General features: G+C 44.5%; 2 protein-coding genes across 3 annotated transcripts; one reads left to right on the forward strand and one right to left on the reverse strand.

Moving 5' to 3' along the window:
* Positions 1-436: 436 nt before the first annotated feature.
* Positions 437-11,915, forward strand: RCN2 (reticulocalbin 2). 2 transcript variants are annotated; one of them, XM_030457014.1, is made up of 7 exons: positions 437-575; positions 716-821; positions 2,221-2,417; positions 5,556-5,657; positions 6,658-6,754; positions 7,617-7,759; positions 11,111-11,913. In XM_030457014.1, the coding sequence occupies exons 1-7, from the start codon at positions 465-467 to the stop codon at positions 11,261-11,263; spliced, it is 909 nt and encodes a 302-aa protein (XP_030312874.1). In that variant the 5' UTR covers positions 437-464; the 3' UTR covers positions 11,264-11,913. The 2 variants fall into 2 exon arrangements, with proteins under 2 accessions (XP_030312874.1, XP_030312873.1); XM_030457013.1 differs by having other exon boundaries at positions 447-575; positions 5,544-5,657; positions 11,111-11,915.
* Positions 11,916-14,735: 2,820 nt separating this feature from the next.
* On the reverse strand, positions 14,736-15,814 carry LOC103528919 (olfactory receptor 5V1). The gene is made up of 2 exons (XM_008494326.2): positions 15,789-15,814; positions 14,736-15,686 (listed from the first exon to the last, which is right to left on the reverse strand). The coding sequence occupies exon 2, from the start codon at positions 15,672-15,674 to the stop codon at positions 14,736-14,738; it is 939 nt and encodes a 312-aa protein (XP_008492548.1). The 5' UTR covers positions 15,675-15,686; positions 15,789-15,814.
* Between the last annotated feature and the right edge of the window lie 407 nt (positions 15,815-16,221).

The raw sequence follows: 16,221 nt of genomic DNA on the forward strand, positions 1-16,221 counted from the left end.
TACACCACTCGTTTCCCTGTAACCATCCCTCGTGCCAAGTGTCAGGGTTTAACACTGGCCCGGCAATTAAACCGAGTAACAGACGCTCTCTATTAATCTCTCTCTCTTTATCAAACCGTGACAGATTGGCTGGCGCTTGGCTCCAGTCCGGGTAACCCTCCCTTCAACCTGCCAAGCTTAAATTTGGGCCGTTTCCTACAAATCTCGATAGCATTGGGTGCCCTCCACTGTGACACCGCACAAAAGGAAGGACCGGGCAAGAGGATGAACTCTCCTGCTCCGGACCAGCTCCAGAGCAGGGTCACCCAGCTCCGGGTGACCCCCGGGGGCCCCGTCCCGCCCCTCCGCGCTGCCCAGAGCCCTCCCGCAGGGCAGGCGGCGGCCCCGACCCCCCGCCGCCTCTCGGCCCGCCCGCCCGCCCCTTTCTCCGCCCCTCGCTGCCGCTCCTCTCCTCGGCGGCCGGGATGCGGCGGCGGTCGGTGCTTCTGGCGCTGGGCCTGGCCCTGGCGGCGCTGGGCGCGGCGGGCGGGGAGCACCGCGCCGAATACGACCGGGAGGCCCTGCTGGGAGGACAGGTGGGGCCGTGACGGGGGCGGGAGGGGGGTGCGGGGCTGGACCGGCCGCCGGCGAGGCCGCGGGGGGAGAAGTCCCGGGCCGGAGAGGGTCGGAGGCGCCCGGAGGCGGCGGGCTCGACACCGGGATCCCTGTGCCGCAGGAGGAGGCGGAGGAGTACGCGCGGCTGAGCCCGGAAGAGCAGCAGCGGCGGCTGAGGGCCATCGTCAGGAAGATCGACACGGAGGCGGACGGGCTCCTCACGGCGGGTAACGGCGGGCAGGGGGGCGGGAGGAGCCGAGCTGGTATCTCCCGGGCGGGGACCGGGCTTGCTCGGTGTCCTGGCCCGGCCCAGAGCCCCCGGGAAAGGGAACAGACGCGGTGCCCCTGAGCCCGCCGGTGGCACTTGGGGTGCGCGGAATCTCCGTGCAGAACGCGCGGCCCTCCCGCACGGTGCGTCCGGACCGATGGGAGTCAGTGAAGCGTTTCGGTGGAAGACCTGTAAGGTCATCAGGGCTGACACTTCACTCAGCACTGCCAGGGCTATCGCTAAGCCACGGCCTCAAGCACCACATCTCCACGGCTCTTAAATCCCTCCGGGGATGGTGACTCCAGCACTGCCCTGGTAGGGCCTGGAAGATAAAAGAGGTGGAGGGCATTTCAGTCCCTGGAGTTTTGTTTCACATGATGAAAGAAGTGAGACAGCAAGAGCACACAGGAACGAGTTAACACGGATGAGAGAGCAGCACTCACAGCTTTGCACTTGTGCCTGCTCCTTGCATGGCTGAAGCCACTTTGAACCAAGTGGTTCCTGTGTTTGAAGTGCTGTTTGATTTCCCATTTTGAGTCCTACTGGAACTATCCATCTGCACACTTACTGCAGTAGTCCCAGCTCTGAATGTGTAGAGGTGAGAGTAGGTAACATTGTCAGGATAGCTAATCCCTGTTATTACATCCTGTTAAAATTACCCCTGTTATTTTATCCCTGTTGTATTATTAAATTATCCTTGTTAAATGGGCAGTTCACAACATGAAGGCTATAGGAGAAGAGAGCAAATATTATAAAGTGTCAAAATTCCACCCAGACTCCACCCTCATTATATATATATATATATATATATATATATATATGTATTTTGCATGTGGTTCTCAGCCTAATGGAAACTTCCCATCCCCTGACTTTCTAAAAGACAACTCAGAGTGGCATGTGTTTTTACACCAAGAAACTTAGGGTATGGAGGCTTTTCCAGCTCAGTTACTTCTCACTGTATTGCAGAACTCTCTGAGAACCATTTCCTCATTAGTGGCACCTCTGTTGGGAGGCCAGCAGTGAGCGAAGATGTGATATGTTAATGCCACTTTTCTCATGGCCTAGCATTAAGTATGATGGTGATGAGTGGCACTGGGCATTATGTGCTCAGCTGCCTGTGCCTCCTGCCTGAAATGCTGGGCAATAAACCATAAACCGTATAAATTCCATGCTACCCATCTTTAAGAAACCACGTTGCAGTTTGTTGTAAGGCAGTGCTGGGTTTGTGCAGAAGCCTCCCTGGTTACCAGATGTGTCATCGCATGGCAGTTCACAGAATCTGTTATCAAAATCAGTTCCTCTGGTAACAAAACCTCAGCTGTATGAACAGTGACTGTCATCATTGTTTCCTACCATAGATGAGCTGAGTGCCTGGATACAGCAATCTTTCAAACATTATGTTACCCAAGAAGCTAAGCAACACTTCAATGACTATGACAAAGATGGTGATGGATTGGTGTCTTGGAAGGAGTATAATTTGCAAATGTATGATCGTGTAATTGATTTTGATGAGGAGACTGTGCTGGAGGATCAAGAAGAGGAATCATTCCGACAGGTAAAATGTTTCAGTGTCAGTTTCTGTGTGTTGTTGGCTAAAGGCAGCAATATTTCTTTATTGTGCTGGAACAAGGTGGGTGGAGAAACCAGAGCAGCTGGCGCATGTTTTAACACTTTCATCTGTCTGAGGTAGGGGAGTAATTAAAGAAAAGTAATGGAGTATTAAAGCTGCTACCAACAAAACAAAGAATGAAATCCTACCTCCTGAGCCTGCTCTGCTAGCTGAGGGGATTCCTAAGTCTTAACAACACTCCTGCCACAGTGCACAGTCTCCATCCACTGGTTTAAAACAAAACCACAATCTATTGGAGTAGGTCTGTAGCTTAACCAGTGTCCTGCCTGCAGCAAGGGCCAGTAGCACTGGTGTTGCAGGTAAAGGAAAGCCTTGTACTCTTTAACCCCCTGTCTGACACTGTTCCATCCACTTTTTCACTTGTTTCTCAAGTACCCAGTGTGGAGTATCAGTATTGTCTGTTTTAATACTTCCTGTCCTTTGGAAGCCCACAGAGTAAGCAACAGCAATTCAGACATTTTTTGCAGTCAAAATGCAACTCTGAGACCTAAACCTGGATGTATAAACAACAAAAGTCAAGGATTAATCTAATATATTGAAGGAAATATTTAAGAGTAGAAAGGAAAGAGGCAAGAGAAGCTTGGAAGGGAAGGTTCACTAGAAATGACCATGGAGCAAAACCTGTTTCCTTTCAAGCTGTATGTTTATAAGGACATGTAAATATTTCCTAAAAAGAGAATACCTTTTCTAGACTACTCTGGCCTTTTTTTTTTTTTTTTTTCCTGTGAAGATTGCTTTGGCTGCTTTTAGTAAGGTAGTTGGAGATAATATAGGATGTTTGCAGAAGTGAAGCTGGAATAGACAGTGGGCAGGGGATTTTACACCCTGAGGAGGGAGGTTACTGAACTGAATAATTACACAGGTTTTAAATAAACCAAGACTTTGAATGGAACTGCCACTCAAAATACTGATCCCATGTTTAAGATACTGCCATAGATACATACACTGAGCTAGAACTCCTGAACACTTATCACACAATCAATCTGGTTGGAAAAGACCTTTAAGATCAAGTCCAACCATTAACCCAACTGTGCCAAGTCCAGTGCTAAACCTTACTCCCAAGCACCACGTCTACACATCTTTTAAACACTTCCAGGGGTGGTGATTCAGCAGCCATCTCCTTGGGCAGCCATTTCCAATGTTTAATAACCCTTTCAGTGAAGAAGTTCTTCTAATACCAAGGGTAGCCTTCCTGGGGCACAACTTGAGACCATTTTCTCTTGTTCTATCACTTGTTCCTTGGGAGGAAAGACTGACCTCCACCTTGCTCCAGCCTCCTTTCAGGTAGCTGCCAAGGTCTCCTCTCAGTCTTCTCTCCAGGCTGAACACCCCAAATTATCTCAGCTGCTCCTGGTCAGATTTGTGCTGCCAGACCCTTCTCCATCCCTTCAGTGTCCTTGTAGTGAGGGGCCCAAAACTGAATCCAGGAATTAGAGATGTGGCCTCACCTCACAATGAGGTGATGATCCCTGAATTGGTCCTGCTGGCCACATCATTCCTGATAGAAGCCAGGACACTGGTGGACATCGTGGCCACCTGGACATATTGCATGCCAGCCATGGGCTGATATCCAGCAGCTATTGACCAGTGCCCCCAGGCTGTTTTCCTCTGGGCAGCTGAGCTATACTTGGAGTGCTTGCTACATTTTCCTGCTTGCTGACTTCCACATGTGTCTTAAAGAGTGAAAGCAGTGGCATTGCACAAGCATCTGATGTCAGCCACCTGCAGCATTTTCCCTGCTTTTGGAAATCAGTGATCCTGCTCTAATCAAAATGGAAGAGTTAGACTTCAGCAATTTAGAAATGACATAAATTTGTTTATGTCAATACGAATTTACCAGAAGGTGGCAGCCTTACACATCACCAAAAAAAAACCAAACCCACTGTAAAAGACTTTTCCCATCAATAGTTCAAGGTTGTGTTCCAGTCTAGTACTTCCTGTCAGTCCTCCTATATTGTCCTCCTATTTAAACTCTTAGCTAAGGTCAGCTGTTCTTTAAAAGTATAATTATTGTGCAGAATTGTTGAGATCTTACACCTTGTGAGATGTTAATGCTCTGTATTGATCAGGCTAGCCTAATGATAAGGGGGGTGCCAGTAAGTATGATATAAACTACAAAGTACAATTCAAAATAGTTCTTTTTAAAGTATTTCTGATCTCTGGTTTGCTGGCCAGAGATATATCTGGATCATATCCAGATCCAGTCACGTTGACAGCACAACACACCTAATGATGGGATTCCTAAATTTTTATAGTGGTTTGAGTAGAGATCAGTTATTGGTGGTGTGGGTCTTTGTTCTGTCTAAACAAATGAATAAAATGAATGTACAGTACAAAATGAAACAAAAAATTAATACCAAGAGTTTTGCACATTTGGAATACAGAAACAGGAAGTACAAGAATTCAGAAATAAGAACTTGCCTGCTTATTGTGGGTGTTATTTATTTTTAAAAGGCATGCTAATATCCTTAAAACAGATTAGAGCAGTGACTTTGCTTTGAAATATGTTTGGATGTAATGGACAACAGTCTTGTATTAAAGGAATTTCCCTAATCCTTCAGCTGGCTTCAGAAAGAGCATTTTACATAAACTGAATTTCAAGACCTTCTTAGCACAACAAACAACCTTGATAAAAAGGAGATCTAGATCCAGTAGTTTAAATGTCCTTAAAGTGTAAATTTTGGAATTTGCAATGCTGCCACTGTACTCCACCAGATCAGTCTGGAAATCAGTGGCTTTAGAAGAGGAAGTACATAAAAGGCAGGAATTCTTGGGTTTTTCCATGTCTGCCTTTTGTGTTTTTGAATGGCTACGAATGTGTTTTAAATGAGTCATTAAAGGATGGTTGTATGCAACTCTTGGAATAAAACCACCTCAATTAAAAGTGCTGTTCTCCTTGCTCTGGATGAGATATTTTTAGTTAAAACAGAACATCAGCATGAGCAGGTCATGGGAAACAATTAGTTTTCTAATGAGGCTACAGCCAGCTACTACAACGTTGGTTGTTTTTTTTTTTTTCATTAAGTGCTCTAACTAAATCTCTTTTCTAAGCTTCATTTAAAGGAGAAAAAGCGTTTTGAAAAAGCTAACAGAGATGATAATCCGTATCTAAACGTGGAGGAATATATTGCTTTTGAACATCCTGAAGAAGTGGAGTATATGACGGTAAGGCTGAGGAGGGTGTTTTTATCAGCCTGAGTATACAGGTGCAACATCTTTTTGTTGCCCATGTTTAGCCCCAGTACTACAGAGTTGTGCTTTTGAGCAGTTATGTGTATTGCTTTTACAGACCAAATTAAGAATCAGCTGCCAGGAGGAGCTCCCTGCAAACAGAGCTCCCTGTTAGTGTTGACACAAGTGGTGATTATGGATAAACAAGAATCATAAAATGTCCTAGGTTGGAAGGGACCTTAGAGATCATCTACTCCAACCTCCCTGCCATGGGCAGGGACAGCTCTTATCTAGACAAGGTTGCTGAAGGCCTCATCTAACCTGGCCCTGAACACCTACCTCCTGGGAGGGGACAGCAACAACTTCTCTGGGTAGACTGTTCCAGAGTCTCACCACCCTCATATTAAAGAGCTTCTTCCTAATATCCACTCTAAACCTGTCCTCTCTCAGTTTAAATCCATCTCCCCTTTTCCTGTGGCTGCACACTTAAAAAAAGCCTCTCTCCAGCCTTCCCATAGGTTTCCTTAAGGTATTGGGAGACAGCTGTAAGGTACCACTGGAGGACAGAACTACCAGGACAGGCATCACTGGGAAACACAGGACTAAAAGACCATCCAGATTTCTTAACAGTTGCTTCAAGCTGCAAAAATGCACATCACATGAAAAAAAAAAAAGTTAAATAGGATGATATAGCTTTGTACAAATTCATGGTTTTCAATTAATTATGTAGTTTTGAATCATGTTGAAGGATTCCAACTCCACAGACACCTTCCAGATTTGGTTTTCACAAAAGCTGACATCCTAAACTCTTAAGAACAGATCTGTTTTGTTGCACAGGAACCAGTTCTGCACTAATCTGCATAAAATAGAAAAGCTTATTTTAAATGACTGAGACTTTACTTAATGATCTAAAATTAATTACTGCTATTTCTCTTGGTTACAAGCTGCTAATTTTTCACAAACTGATATTTTGCTTTTCATATGTATGCAAAAGGACTTTGTCATTCAGGAGGCTTTAGAAGAGCATGATAAAGATGGTGATGGATTTGTTAGCCTGGAAGAATTCCTTGGTGATTACAGAAGAGACCCAAGTAAGGAAAAAGGGTGGGGCCATCAAATAAGGAACTGAACAAAAGTTTTGGAATAGGGAGAATTGTAGCCCCCTTTATTATCAGCTTTTTACATCTCCACCTACAGATCCTGAGTAAGATTGTGCTGGCTTTTAGAATAACTTGATTTCCTGGTACCATAGGGGGTGACTGTTTCAGTCTGCCCTGTGTGATTGACATCAGTTTGTGTAAAGCCCATTCCACTGTTTCCTTGCAAGTTACTTCTTGTTCTGAAGGCTGGAGCACATCCCTCATCACTAGGGATGCAGCTGAAATAAGATGCAGTTTTTCTTGTACTTAACAGGAGCTTTGCCTTTTGTTGGCTGTTGCTGATGGACCTCCCTTGCTGTTAAAGCAGGGGAATAGTTAGTGGAATATTAAAAACTTTGCATGACCTTACAAGTTTCATAATCCTATATACTGTCAAACACTAGTTACCAAAATACTTGTTGAAACAGTTGATTTAAAGCTTTTCCTTTAAATGCTGAGATAGCCTAGAGTATTGCTCATGTTGTACCTGTATCAAGCTCAAGCTTTTTCCTTCTGATACATCAGCTGTCCCAGTAAGTAGGAAACTTTCTACCTGGCAGTGCGTGCAGTATCAAGCACACTTTCTTCACTTAGCTTTAAAATATCTTTTAATCTATACAGATACTTTGTCCTATGTAGACAGATGAATTTATTTCATCTCCTGGAACTGGTCTGTAAGGCTTGACTTTGTTTAGTGAAAGCATTTCATGTTACGTTTTATGAGATAAAGTGAACTTGCTTAGGGAGAAAAAGAGTGAAGAAATCTGCTTCAAGGAAAAGAATGGCTTTAAACTTGACAAATGTGTCTTCCTAGCTGCAAGGGAAGATCCAGAATGGATACTTGTTGAGAAGGATCGGTTTGTGAATGACTATGACAAGGATAATGATGGAAAACTCAACCGTCAGGAGCTGTTGTCTTGGATAGTACCTAATAATCAAGGGATTGCAGAGGAGGAGGTATGTGCTTTGACTGCTGGTTAGATTTTAATTAAAGGAGTAGAATTTTGAAGGTATCACAATAAAATTCGAGATGCATGTGGGTTTATTATGGCTTAGGAGCTGAGAAAAAGAATGTTTAGTAGATCCTTGCATGTATTTTTAACCTTTTTTTCAGTTTGACAAAGAATGCAGGTTCTTTCATTGTTTTATGCAGCTTTCAAGTTCCTGTTAATTGTATGAATGTAAATTAACAAAGGGCTTTTTTACATACTTAAATCAGGTTTGACTTAAGAATACAGTATTTTCATCTGCTGTTTTTTATTTATAGGTAATTCTAGTGAGTTATACTACTAAAAGAAGCTGTTACATACTGACAGCAGAATTCTGAAACAAAAATTTATCCCAATTCTTCTAACTGGATAAATCACCATCATTTTTAGAACTAACAGATTATCTTTTTGAAAGTACATGGAAATGGAAGTATTCCATGAATCAAGATGCCTTAATGCAAACACTGATGATGATAATTAATGGTTGAATCACAGTTACAAGGCCTAAATTGAGGATTCTCAGGTTAGCTGTCTTTATTTTTTGGTAGCAGGCATTATAAGTGCTGAGTGTTTCAGAACAACCTGTTCTAGGAAGCAGACTTTAACAATCTTTGAGCACAGTAAAGAGGATTTCTGCCTTTACTTACCTCAGTTTGTCCAGATCTTTCCTGTGCACTGGAGAATTTTAGTGTCCAGAATGGCAGGAAAAACAAGGTCTTCCCAAACCTCCAGAATTCCTGGTAAAGCAGAAGATGCTTTGTGTCAAACAGAATAGCCCATCTGCTCTGAGGCAGAACATGCTGCTTTTTGCAGCTCCTTTGGTGACAGAAAAAGCAACATGGGCTGCTAGCACCCAGCACTGGGTGCTCACCTCTAACCTTACAGTAAGCCCAGCTGGGAAATGGCTCTGGTTGTAATGGGGATATGTAAATGGGGATATATAACCCTTTGCACAGACTTTGTTTTAACATCTTGCTCTTGAGGGTGGTTGTTTCTTATTTCAAAATAAAAATGCTCTTCCAAATGACATGAACTCTATGTGGTGTTGAATCTGGCCAAACCTCTATTGGTTTTCTTGGTTCTGTTTTTTTTATTATTTTTAAAGCAGTTCTTTGATACTTCTTCAAATTTTCACTGACAGCAAGGCCATGCTATAGTAATGGCTCAGTTCTGTGAGCAGTCAGGTTTTGAAACTTGTTTCTCTAATGTGCTATTTCTTTATTTTCAGTTTATGTAGGGGCTTGGCAAAGTCTCCTGTCCTCAAGAGACAGTAGCATTAACTTAAGTCAAAAATTGCTGCTTGAAAGCTGAGTATTTTATTTTCATTTTGGCATTTCAAAACGAGTTGATAACCTGGCAGCTAAAGAACATAAACACAGAAAAATTACTATGCATTCCATTTACCAAGTTTCCCTTAGTAATCTTGTAGCTGTTGCATGCAGAGTGCTTTCAAAACTTGCCTGTTAGTCCCTGTTATTTTCTTCACTCTCTTTTTGGTGCTATTGTCAGCATAAATGTAAATAATATTTAATTTTAAAAGCCACTAAGCTGTTCTGTTGAGCCAAACCAATCAGAAAAAGTAGGAAGAGAAGGATTCTTTAAATCATTGTAGATGTTTAGCAAATAAAACCAAAATCATGTAATGCTAGGACTTCTCTGACTCAGAAATAATAAGTGCACCAGAGCTGCTGTTCTAGCTTGGTGGCTTTCAGTTATGTGAACAAGCTACAGCTAAGATACTCTGCAACTGATTTTTTGTTTTACTGCCTCCTTGTGTCATTTATAAATAAACCAAAAAATCTGAGAATTGTTTTAACTTGCAGTTTTGTTTGACATGGTCAAGGCTTAGTATTTGGAAGTTTTTTTCAGAAAAGCAAGTTTTTGCTTTCAGGAAATGAGGGAAAACATGACTTGTTACCCACAACTGAAGTTCCTTCACATTGATGTTTTATCTTGTCCTCTGCTGATGGCAGAAAACCTTTTTTTTTCATAGTGGATATCAAATACTTGGCAGTTACATTTTAATAATGACATTTTTTAATGCAAATCATAAATAGATAAATACTATCCAGCTGCAAATCTCTATCCCTACTTTTTTTTTGTTTTGATTTGGGTTTTTTTGTGTTTTGTTGTTGTTGTTTTGTGGGTTTTTTTGTTTAATATGCACGTGTGATGGAAAGGTGAGTCTCCACAGGTTCAGGAAATAAATGTCCTAGCACCTCCAGGATAGGAAGCAAACACACCTCCAGCCTAACCTGGGAGCTGGGAATGATGTTTCTCTGGTCAGACACAGGGTCAGTGTGTGACTGAGAGAACCAGTGCACACTTCTAAAGGAGGATGCTCAACTTGAAGGCTGTAATGGCTCAAATCCTCCTTGAGATCCCACACATCAAGCACTTGCCTATTGTGGCTGTCATTCAGGGGCTCCCTCTGAAGACACAGGGTCTGCCATGCTGAGCTTCCATTTTCTGCAGGTCATACACCACAGATGGGTACTGCACTCACCTGTGGGTTTCAAGGTGTTTCCAGAAAGATGATTAATCCTTGCTGCTTTAATACTGTCTTTCACCTTGAAAGTAAAGCTATGGGTTTGATGTTGCTTTGTTGCTTTAGAATTGAGAGGGAGGGTAAAGATTTGATATTATGATTTTGCCAGCAGATAGAAGAGGCAAAGGGAAACAGAGGAAAGAAGGGCTCTGTTCTGAATGTAAATGATGTGACACATAATGGTGCTGGTGCAGGGCTTTGACAGAGCCATTCCCAAAGCACTGTTTCTAAATGCTGGGCCCCTCAGTTCAAGAAGGACAGGGAAGTGCTTGAAAGAGTCCAGCGCAGAGCTACTAAGATGATTAAGGGAGTGGAACATCTCCCTTATGAGGAAAGGCTGAGGGAGCTGGGTCTCTTTAGTTTGGAGAAAAGGAGACTGAGGGGTGACCTCATCAATGTGTTCAAATATGTAAGGGGTGAGTGTCAGGGAGATGGAGTTAGGCTCTTCTCAGTGGTGACCAGTGATAGGACAAGGGGTAATGGGTGTAAATTGGAGCACAGGAGGTTCAAGTTGAATATCCGGAAAATTTTTTTTCCTGTAAGGGTGACAGAGCCCTGGAACAGGCTGCCCAGGGGGGTCGTGGAGTCTCCTTCACTGGAGACATTCAAAACCCGCCTGGACACGTTCCTATGAGAAGTGCTCTAGGTGGCCCTGCTCTGGCAGGGGGGGTTGGACTGGATGATCTTTCGAGGTCCCTTCCAACCCCCAGGATTCTATGATTCTATGATTCTATGATTAACTGTGTGTGTGGTGTTCTGTTTATTTTAAAGGCTCTCCACCTTATTGAAGAAATGGATTTGAATGATGATAAAAAGCTTTCTGAAGCAGAAATTCTTAAGAACCAGGATTTGTTCCTGAACAGTGAGGCGACGGATTATGGGAGGCAGCTTCATGATGAACGTTTCTACCATGAAGAACTTTAGGTTATTTATTTTGTGATCTGTTTTTCTTCCCTTTCTTTCATTTGGAACTTCTGTTAAAAGCACCCATCGGCTATGTCACAAGTTGTATTCTGTAACTATGGTACACTAATGTTTGTGTAAATAATTTGCATTCAAAAATTGGTTGTCCTCCTGCAGACTCGCTGGGCCTTTTCTAGCCTTCAAAATTAATCTTAAATACTGACTTCCAAAATCCTATAGTGTTGGGAAAGGTATTCCTTAAGGTGCAGTACTGCAGTGTGAAGGGTTGTTTTACTCTACGTGGAAGAAAATGAAGAATCTAAAGGATTCTGAAAGAATGCAAAACAGTAACTGAGAGACTACTATTTTTTCTAATTGGTTTAACTAGGGAAGGGGTTGAAGAAGATGGGGAGATGTTTACAGTCAGTATTAACTGTGTTTTATTTAATACGTTTGGAGAAACACTTAGATTAATGCCTCAATTGTTTAAGAGGTTTCTACTTAATTTTTAAATGGTTTGTATACTGTGTTTTCATATCATAAAACTTGCTATTTTTACATCAGTAGACAGTAATTGTTTTTAATGTACAATTCTACAGCGTTAGCAATACAATGGTATTTTCCAGTGTTAAGACTCTCGTTATTTGTTGGATTAAAACTTAAAATATTCTGTCTTTCTGTGTTTTGTCTTTTTATCACTTATTGTGGGTCACCCTTGAAATATCAGTGGTGCACACAATGTACAATGGCAACATTCCAGGCTTTTCTAAACAATTGACACATCACCTCACCTGGATGCTGAAGAAGGTTCAAAAAAAGCCAAGTGTGCATGTAGCACCTTCTGGACAAGTCTGCAAATGCAGATGTGCTTTTTTTTTTTTTTTTTGGAGGGGAGGATATATGGAACTCTGAAGTATCAAGACACCAGATAATTTATATGTGTAGTAATAAACTCTAAAAGTTATCATAGAATCATAGAATCATAGAATTAGCCGGGTTGGAAGGGACCTCAGAGATCATCTAGTCCAACCCTTGACCCACCAGAGCAGTTGCTAGACCATGGCACTGAGTGCCACATCCAGTCTTTTTTTAAATGTCTCCAGGGACGGAGAATCTACCACCTCACCGGGCAGTCCATTCCATAGCCTGATCACCCTCTCCGTGAAGAAATTCTTTCTAATATCTAACCTAAACCTCCCCTGGCACAACTTAAGACTGTGTCCTCTTGTCTTGTTGAAGGTCGTCTGTGAAAAGAGTCCAGTTCCCACCTCGCTACAGCCTCCTTTCAGGGAGTTGTAGACAGCAATGAGGTCTCCCCTGAGCCTCCTCTTCTTCAGGCTGAACAGCCCCAGCTCTCTCAGCCTCTCCTCATAGGGCCTGTGCTCGAGTCCCTTCACCAGCCTGGTTGCCCTCCTTTGGACCTGTTCCAGGACCTCTACATCCTTCTTAAACTGAGGGGCCCAGAACTGGACACAGTACTCGAGGTGTGGCCTAACCAGCGCTGAGTACAGGGGAAGAATCACCTCCCTGGACCTGCTGGTGACGCTGTTTTTGATACAGGCCAGGATGCCATTGGCCTTCTTGGCCACCTGGGCACACTGCTGGCTCATGTTCAGTTTCTTGTCGATGCAGACTCCCAGGTCCCTTTCTGCCTGGCTGCTCTCCAGCCACTCTGTGCCCAGCCTGTAGCGCTGCATGGGGTTGTTGTGGCCAAAGTGCAGGACCCGGCACTTGGCCGTGTTGAACCTCATCCCGTTGGAATCGGCCCAGCTCTCTAGTCTGTCCAGGTCCCCCTGCAGAGCCCTCCTACCTTCGAGTTGGTCCACACTTCCTCCCAGCTTGGTGTCATCTGCGAATTTGCTGATGATGGACTCAATCCCTTCGTCTAGGTCGTCGATAAAGATATTGAACAGAACTGGGCCCAACACTGATCCCTGGGGGACACCACTAGTGACCGGCCGCCAACTGGATGCAGCCCCGTTCACCAAGCTCCACAATGTGTTGGTTTGGTGTGTCAGGGTTTTGGTAGCATGGCAGCCTGGCTCCAAATCCTGACCTGCCTTTGGCTAAAGCTGAGCCCACCAGTGAAAGTGGTGTCACCTCTGCAATTTAAGATGGGGAAACCTAAAGTGTAATAAGACTTTGCAGGGCAGAGGAGAGGGGTAGGTGAGAGCAATGCCAGAATCCCAGAATGTTTGTGTTGGAAGAGACCTCCAGGATCACCCAGTCCAACCTTTAACACCAGTACTGTGTGCAGGTTTGGGCAGTATGGAAAGAACATCAAACTCCTGGAGAGCAACCCAAGGAGAGCCAGGAGGATACTGAAGGGTCTGGAGGGTCTGGAGAGGAGCAGCTGAGGTCACTTGGATTGCTCAGTTTAGAGAAAAGGAGGCTGAGGGGTGACCTTCCCCTCTCAAGGGAATGGGATGGGGCTGGCACTGATTTCTTCACTCCTGTGCCTGATGACAGGACTCAGGGAAATGGCGGGAAGCTGAATCAGGGAAGGTTTAGGTTTGATACCAGGAAAAGGTTTGGAGCAGACATCAAAGTCAGTGAGGAAGGAGGAAGGGGAGGAGGTGCCCTATCTGAAGTTCCCCCCAGCCCATGGTGAGGTGGCAGCTGTGCCCTGCAGCCCATGGAAGGAGCAGCTGTGGGTCTGCAGCCCTGGAGGACCCCGTGCCAGGGCAGGTGCTGTTCCCGCAGCAGCCGTGACCCTGCGGGCAGCCCCCCTGGAGCAGTCTGTGCCTGAGGGGTTCCTGAGGGACTGTCTGCATGGGGGACCCCTCCTGGGGGCAGGGGAGGGCTGTGAGGAGTCCTCCCCTGAGGAGGAAGGAGAGGCAGAAAACACAGGGTGATCATCTGACTGTAACCCCCATTCTCTGTCTGCCTGTGCCGCTGAAGAGGAGGAGGTAGAAAAATCAAGAGTGAAGTAAATTGGGCAGGGGAAAAGGGAGGGGTCTGGGAAAGGTAAGATGTAAGACCTGGGTTTGTGATTGGGTTTTTTTTCTGATGAATCAATTTTTTCCTCAAGTAGAGTCTGTTTTGCCCATAACCATAATTGGTGAGTGAAAACCCTCCTGGTCCCTTTGTCAGTTCAAGAGCTTTTAGTCAGACTTTCTCCACCCCATCCCACAGTGGAAGAAGGGGTGAGTGACACCTGCCTGTTACCAGCTGGGCCTAAACCACAACACTTCTGATGAGCATGTCAAGTGAAAAGCAGAAATGCAACCACTTCAAGTGGAAGTGGGACGTGTGCTCAGCTTTGCTTCTTGTTGAATTTGCAGACTGGAAAGGGGCAGCCACAACCCTCATCCTGGGCAAAAAACCCAGGCTCCCCGGGCACCAGCCAGGCAGGCAGGAGGGATTTGTGAGTCCAAACCTGTGGCAGGTGACAGCAACTCTTAACATTCCCTAGCTCGTCAGAAAAGTTGTGGGTTTTTTGCATTTCAACTTTTAAAATTGCATTTATTTGACAAGGACAGCTTAGAGGTAGTTACACTGATTGCAAAACTCGGATTTTTCCTAACATTCTGCCCAAAGCTGCTTTCATATCATTATTTTTCAGGCTGTAGATGATGGGATTTAGCATGGGGGTAAAAATGCTATACTGGATGGAAAACAGTTGATCTAGAATGAAGAATGAGACTGAACTGGATTTTGTGTACTGGAACAGAGCGGTTGCGTACAGCAGAACCACTACGATGAGGTGGGAGCTGCAAGTGGAAAAGGCTTTGTGTCTCCCCTTTGCAGACTGTATCTTCAAGATTGTAGAGATGATATAAATGTAGGAGATGAGAATGAGTAGGAAGGAGCTTGACCCAAAGATCACAGAAGAAGCGAGAAGAACAAGCTTATTGAGGAAGGTCCCACCGCAAGCTGAAGTTAACAGAGGGGGCATCTCGCAGCTGAAATGCTGAATTACTGTGTTCCTGCAGAACTGCACCTTGAGCATTGGCAGGGTGTTTGTCAGAGACTGCAATGCCCCCATTGCCCACACCCCCCCCACCAGGTGCTGACAGGCAAGTTTGGTCATCACCTTTTGATAGTGCAGAGGTTTGCAGATGGCAACGTATCGGTCGTATGCCATTGCTGAGAGCATGAGGATTTCACTGCCTGCTGAGAGAAGGATTAAGGACATCTGAATAATGCAGGCACTGAAGGCAATGGTTTGCTGCTTCACTAGGAAATTCACCAGCATGTAAGGGACAATGGTGGTGGCATAACAGATGTCTATGAGGGCTAAGTGAAAAACAAAGAAGTACATAGGGGAGTGAAGGTGGGGGTCACTACTTATCACAGCCATGACCATCATATTTCCAAACAAAGTGATGAAATAAATAACTGAAAACACGAAGAAGAGAAAGGTTTGAAGGTGTGGGTCACCTGTAAAACCCAAAAGAAGAAATTCTCTCGCACTTGTTTGGTTTTCCATTCAGCATGTGACCTGTAAGAGGAGGAAAAACCCATCACATCAGCACGTGGAATCAGGACATGCTCAAGCTGCACATGCTGACTTCCAGGTAACAGCAACACCCAAACAACCAACCTTGTGCAGGAGCAGGAGGTGGGGTGCAGTCAATTTCAGTCCTGGCTGATAAGCAGTTTCCAGCAAAGGTTTGGAGACGAGGTTAGATGTGAGATGTGGATCCACCAGGCTTTTCCTCCTCCTCTTTTGTGTCCTCTTAACAATGCCTTTGAAACGCCACATGAGGGGGAGGCCTGGGAAAGAAGAAGTTCTTACAATCCTCTGATTTGTCTAAGATACATTTTCTTCCTGACAAATAGGCTTCTATCCCAGAAGTGCTCATCACCAAAGATGGGAGGATGGCAGCAATTCCAGCTGGATCAGTCTGTTCCTCCCCATCCCAGAGCTTAGCCCTGAACTTGTTGCTCAGTGCAAGGCAGTCCCAGTTCTTAGGAAGTCTGTTGTGTGTGTTTCTGGTTTGACTTGGTAATGAAAAGTGATATATCCAAAATCT

Source organism: Calypte anna, chromosome 10 (genome assembly GCF_003957555.1).
Source record: "Calypte anna isolate BGI_N300 chromosome 10, bCalAnn1_v1.p, whole genome shotgun sequence".
Classification (NCBI taxonomy): domain Eukaryota; kingdom Metazoa; phylum Chordata; class Aves; order Apodiformes; family Trochilidae; genus Calypte; species Calypte anna.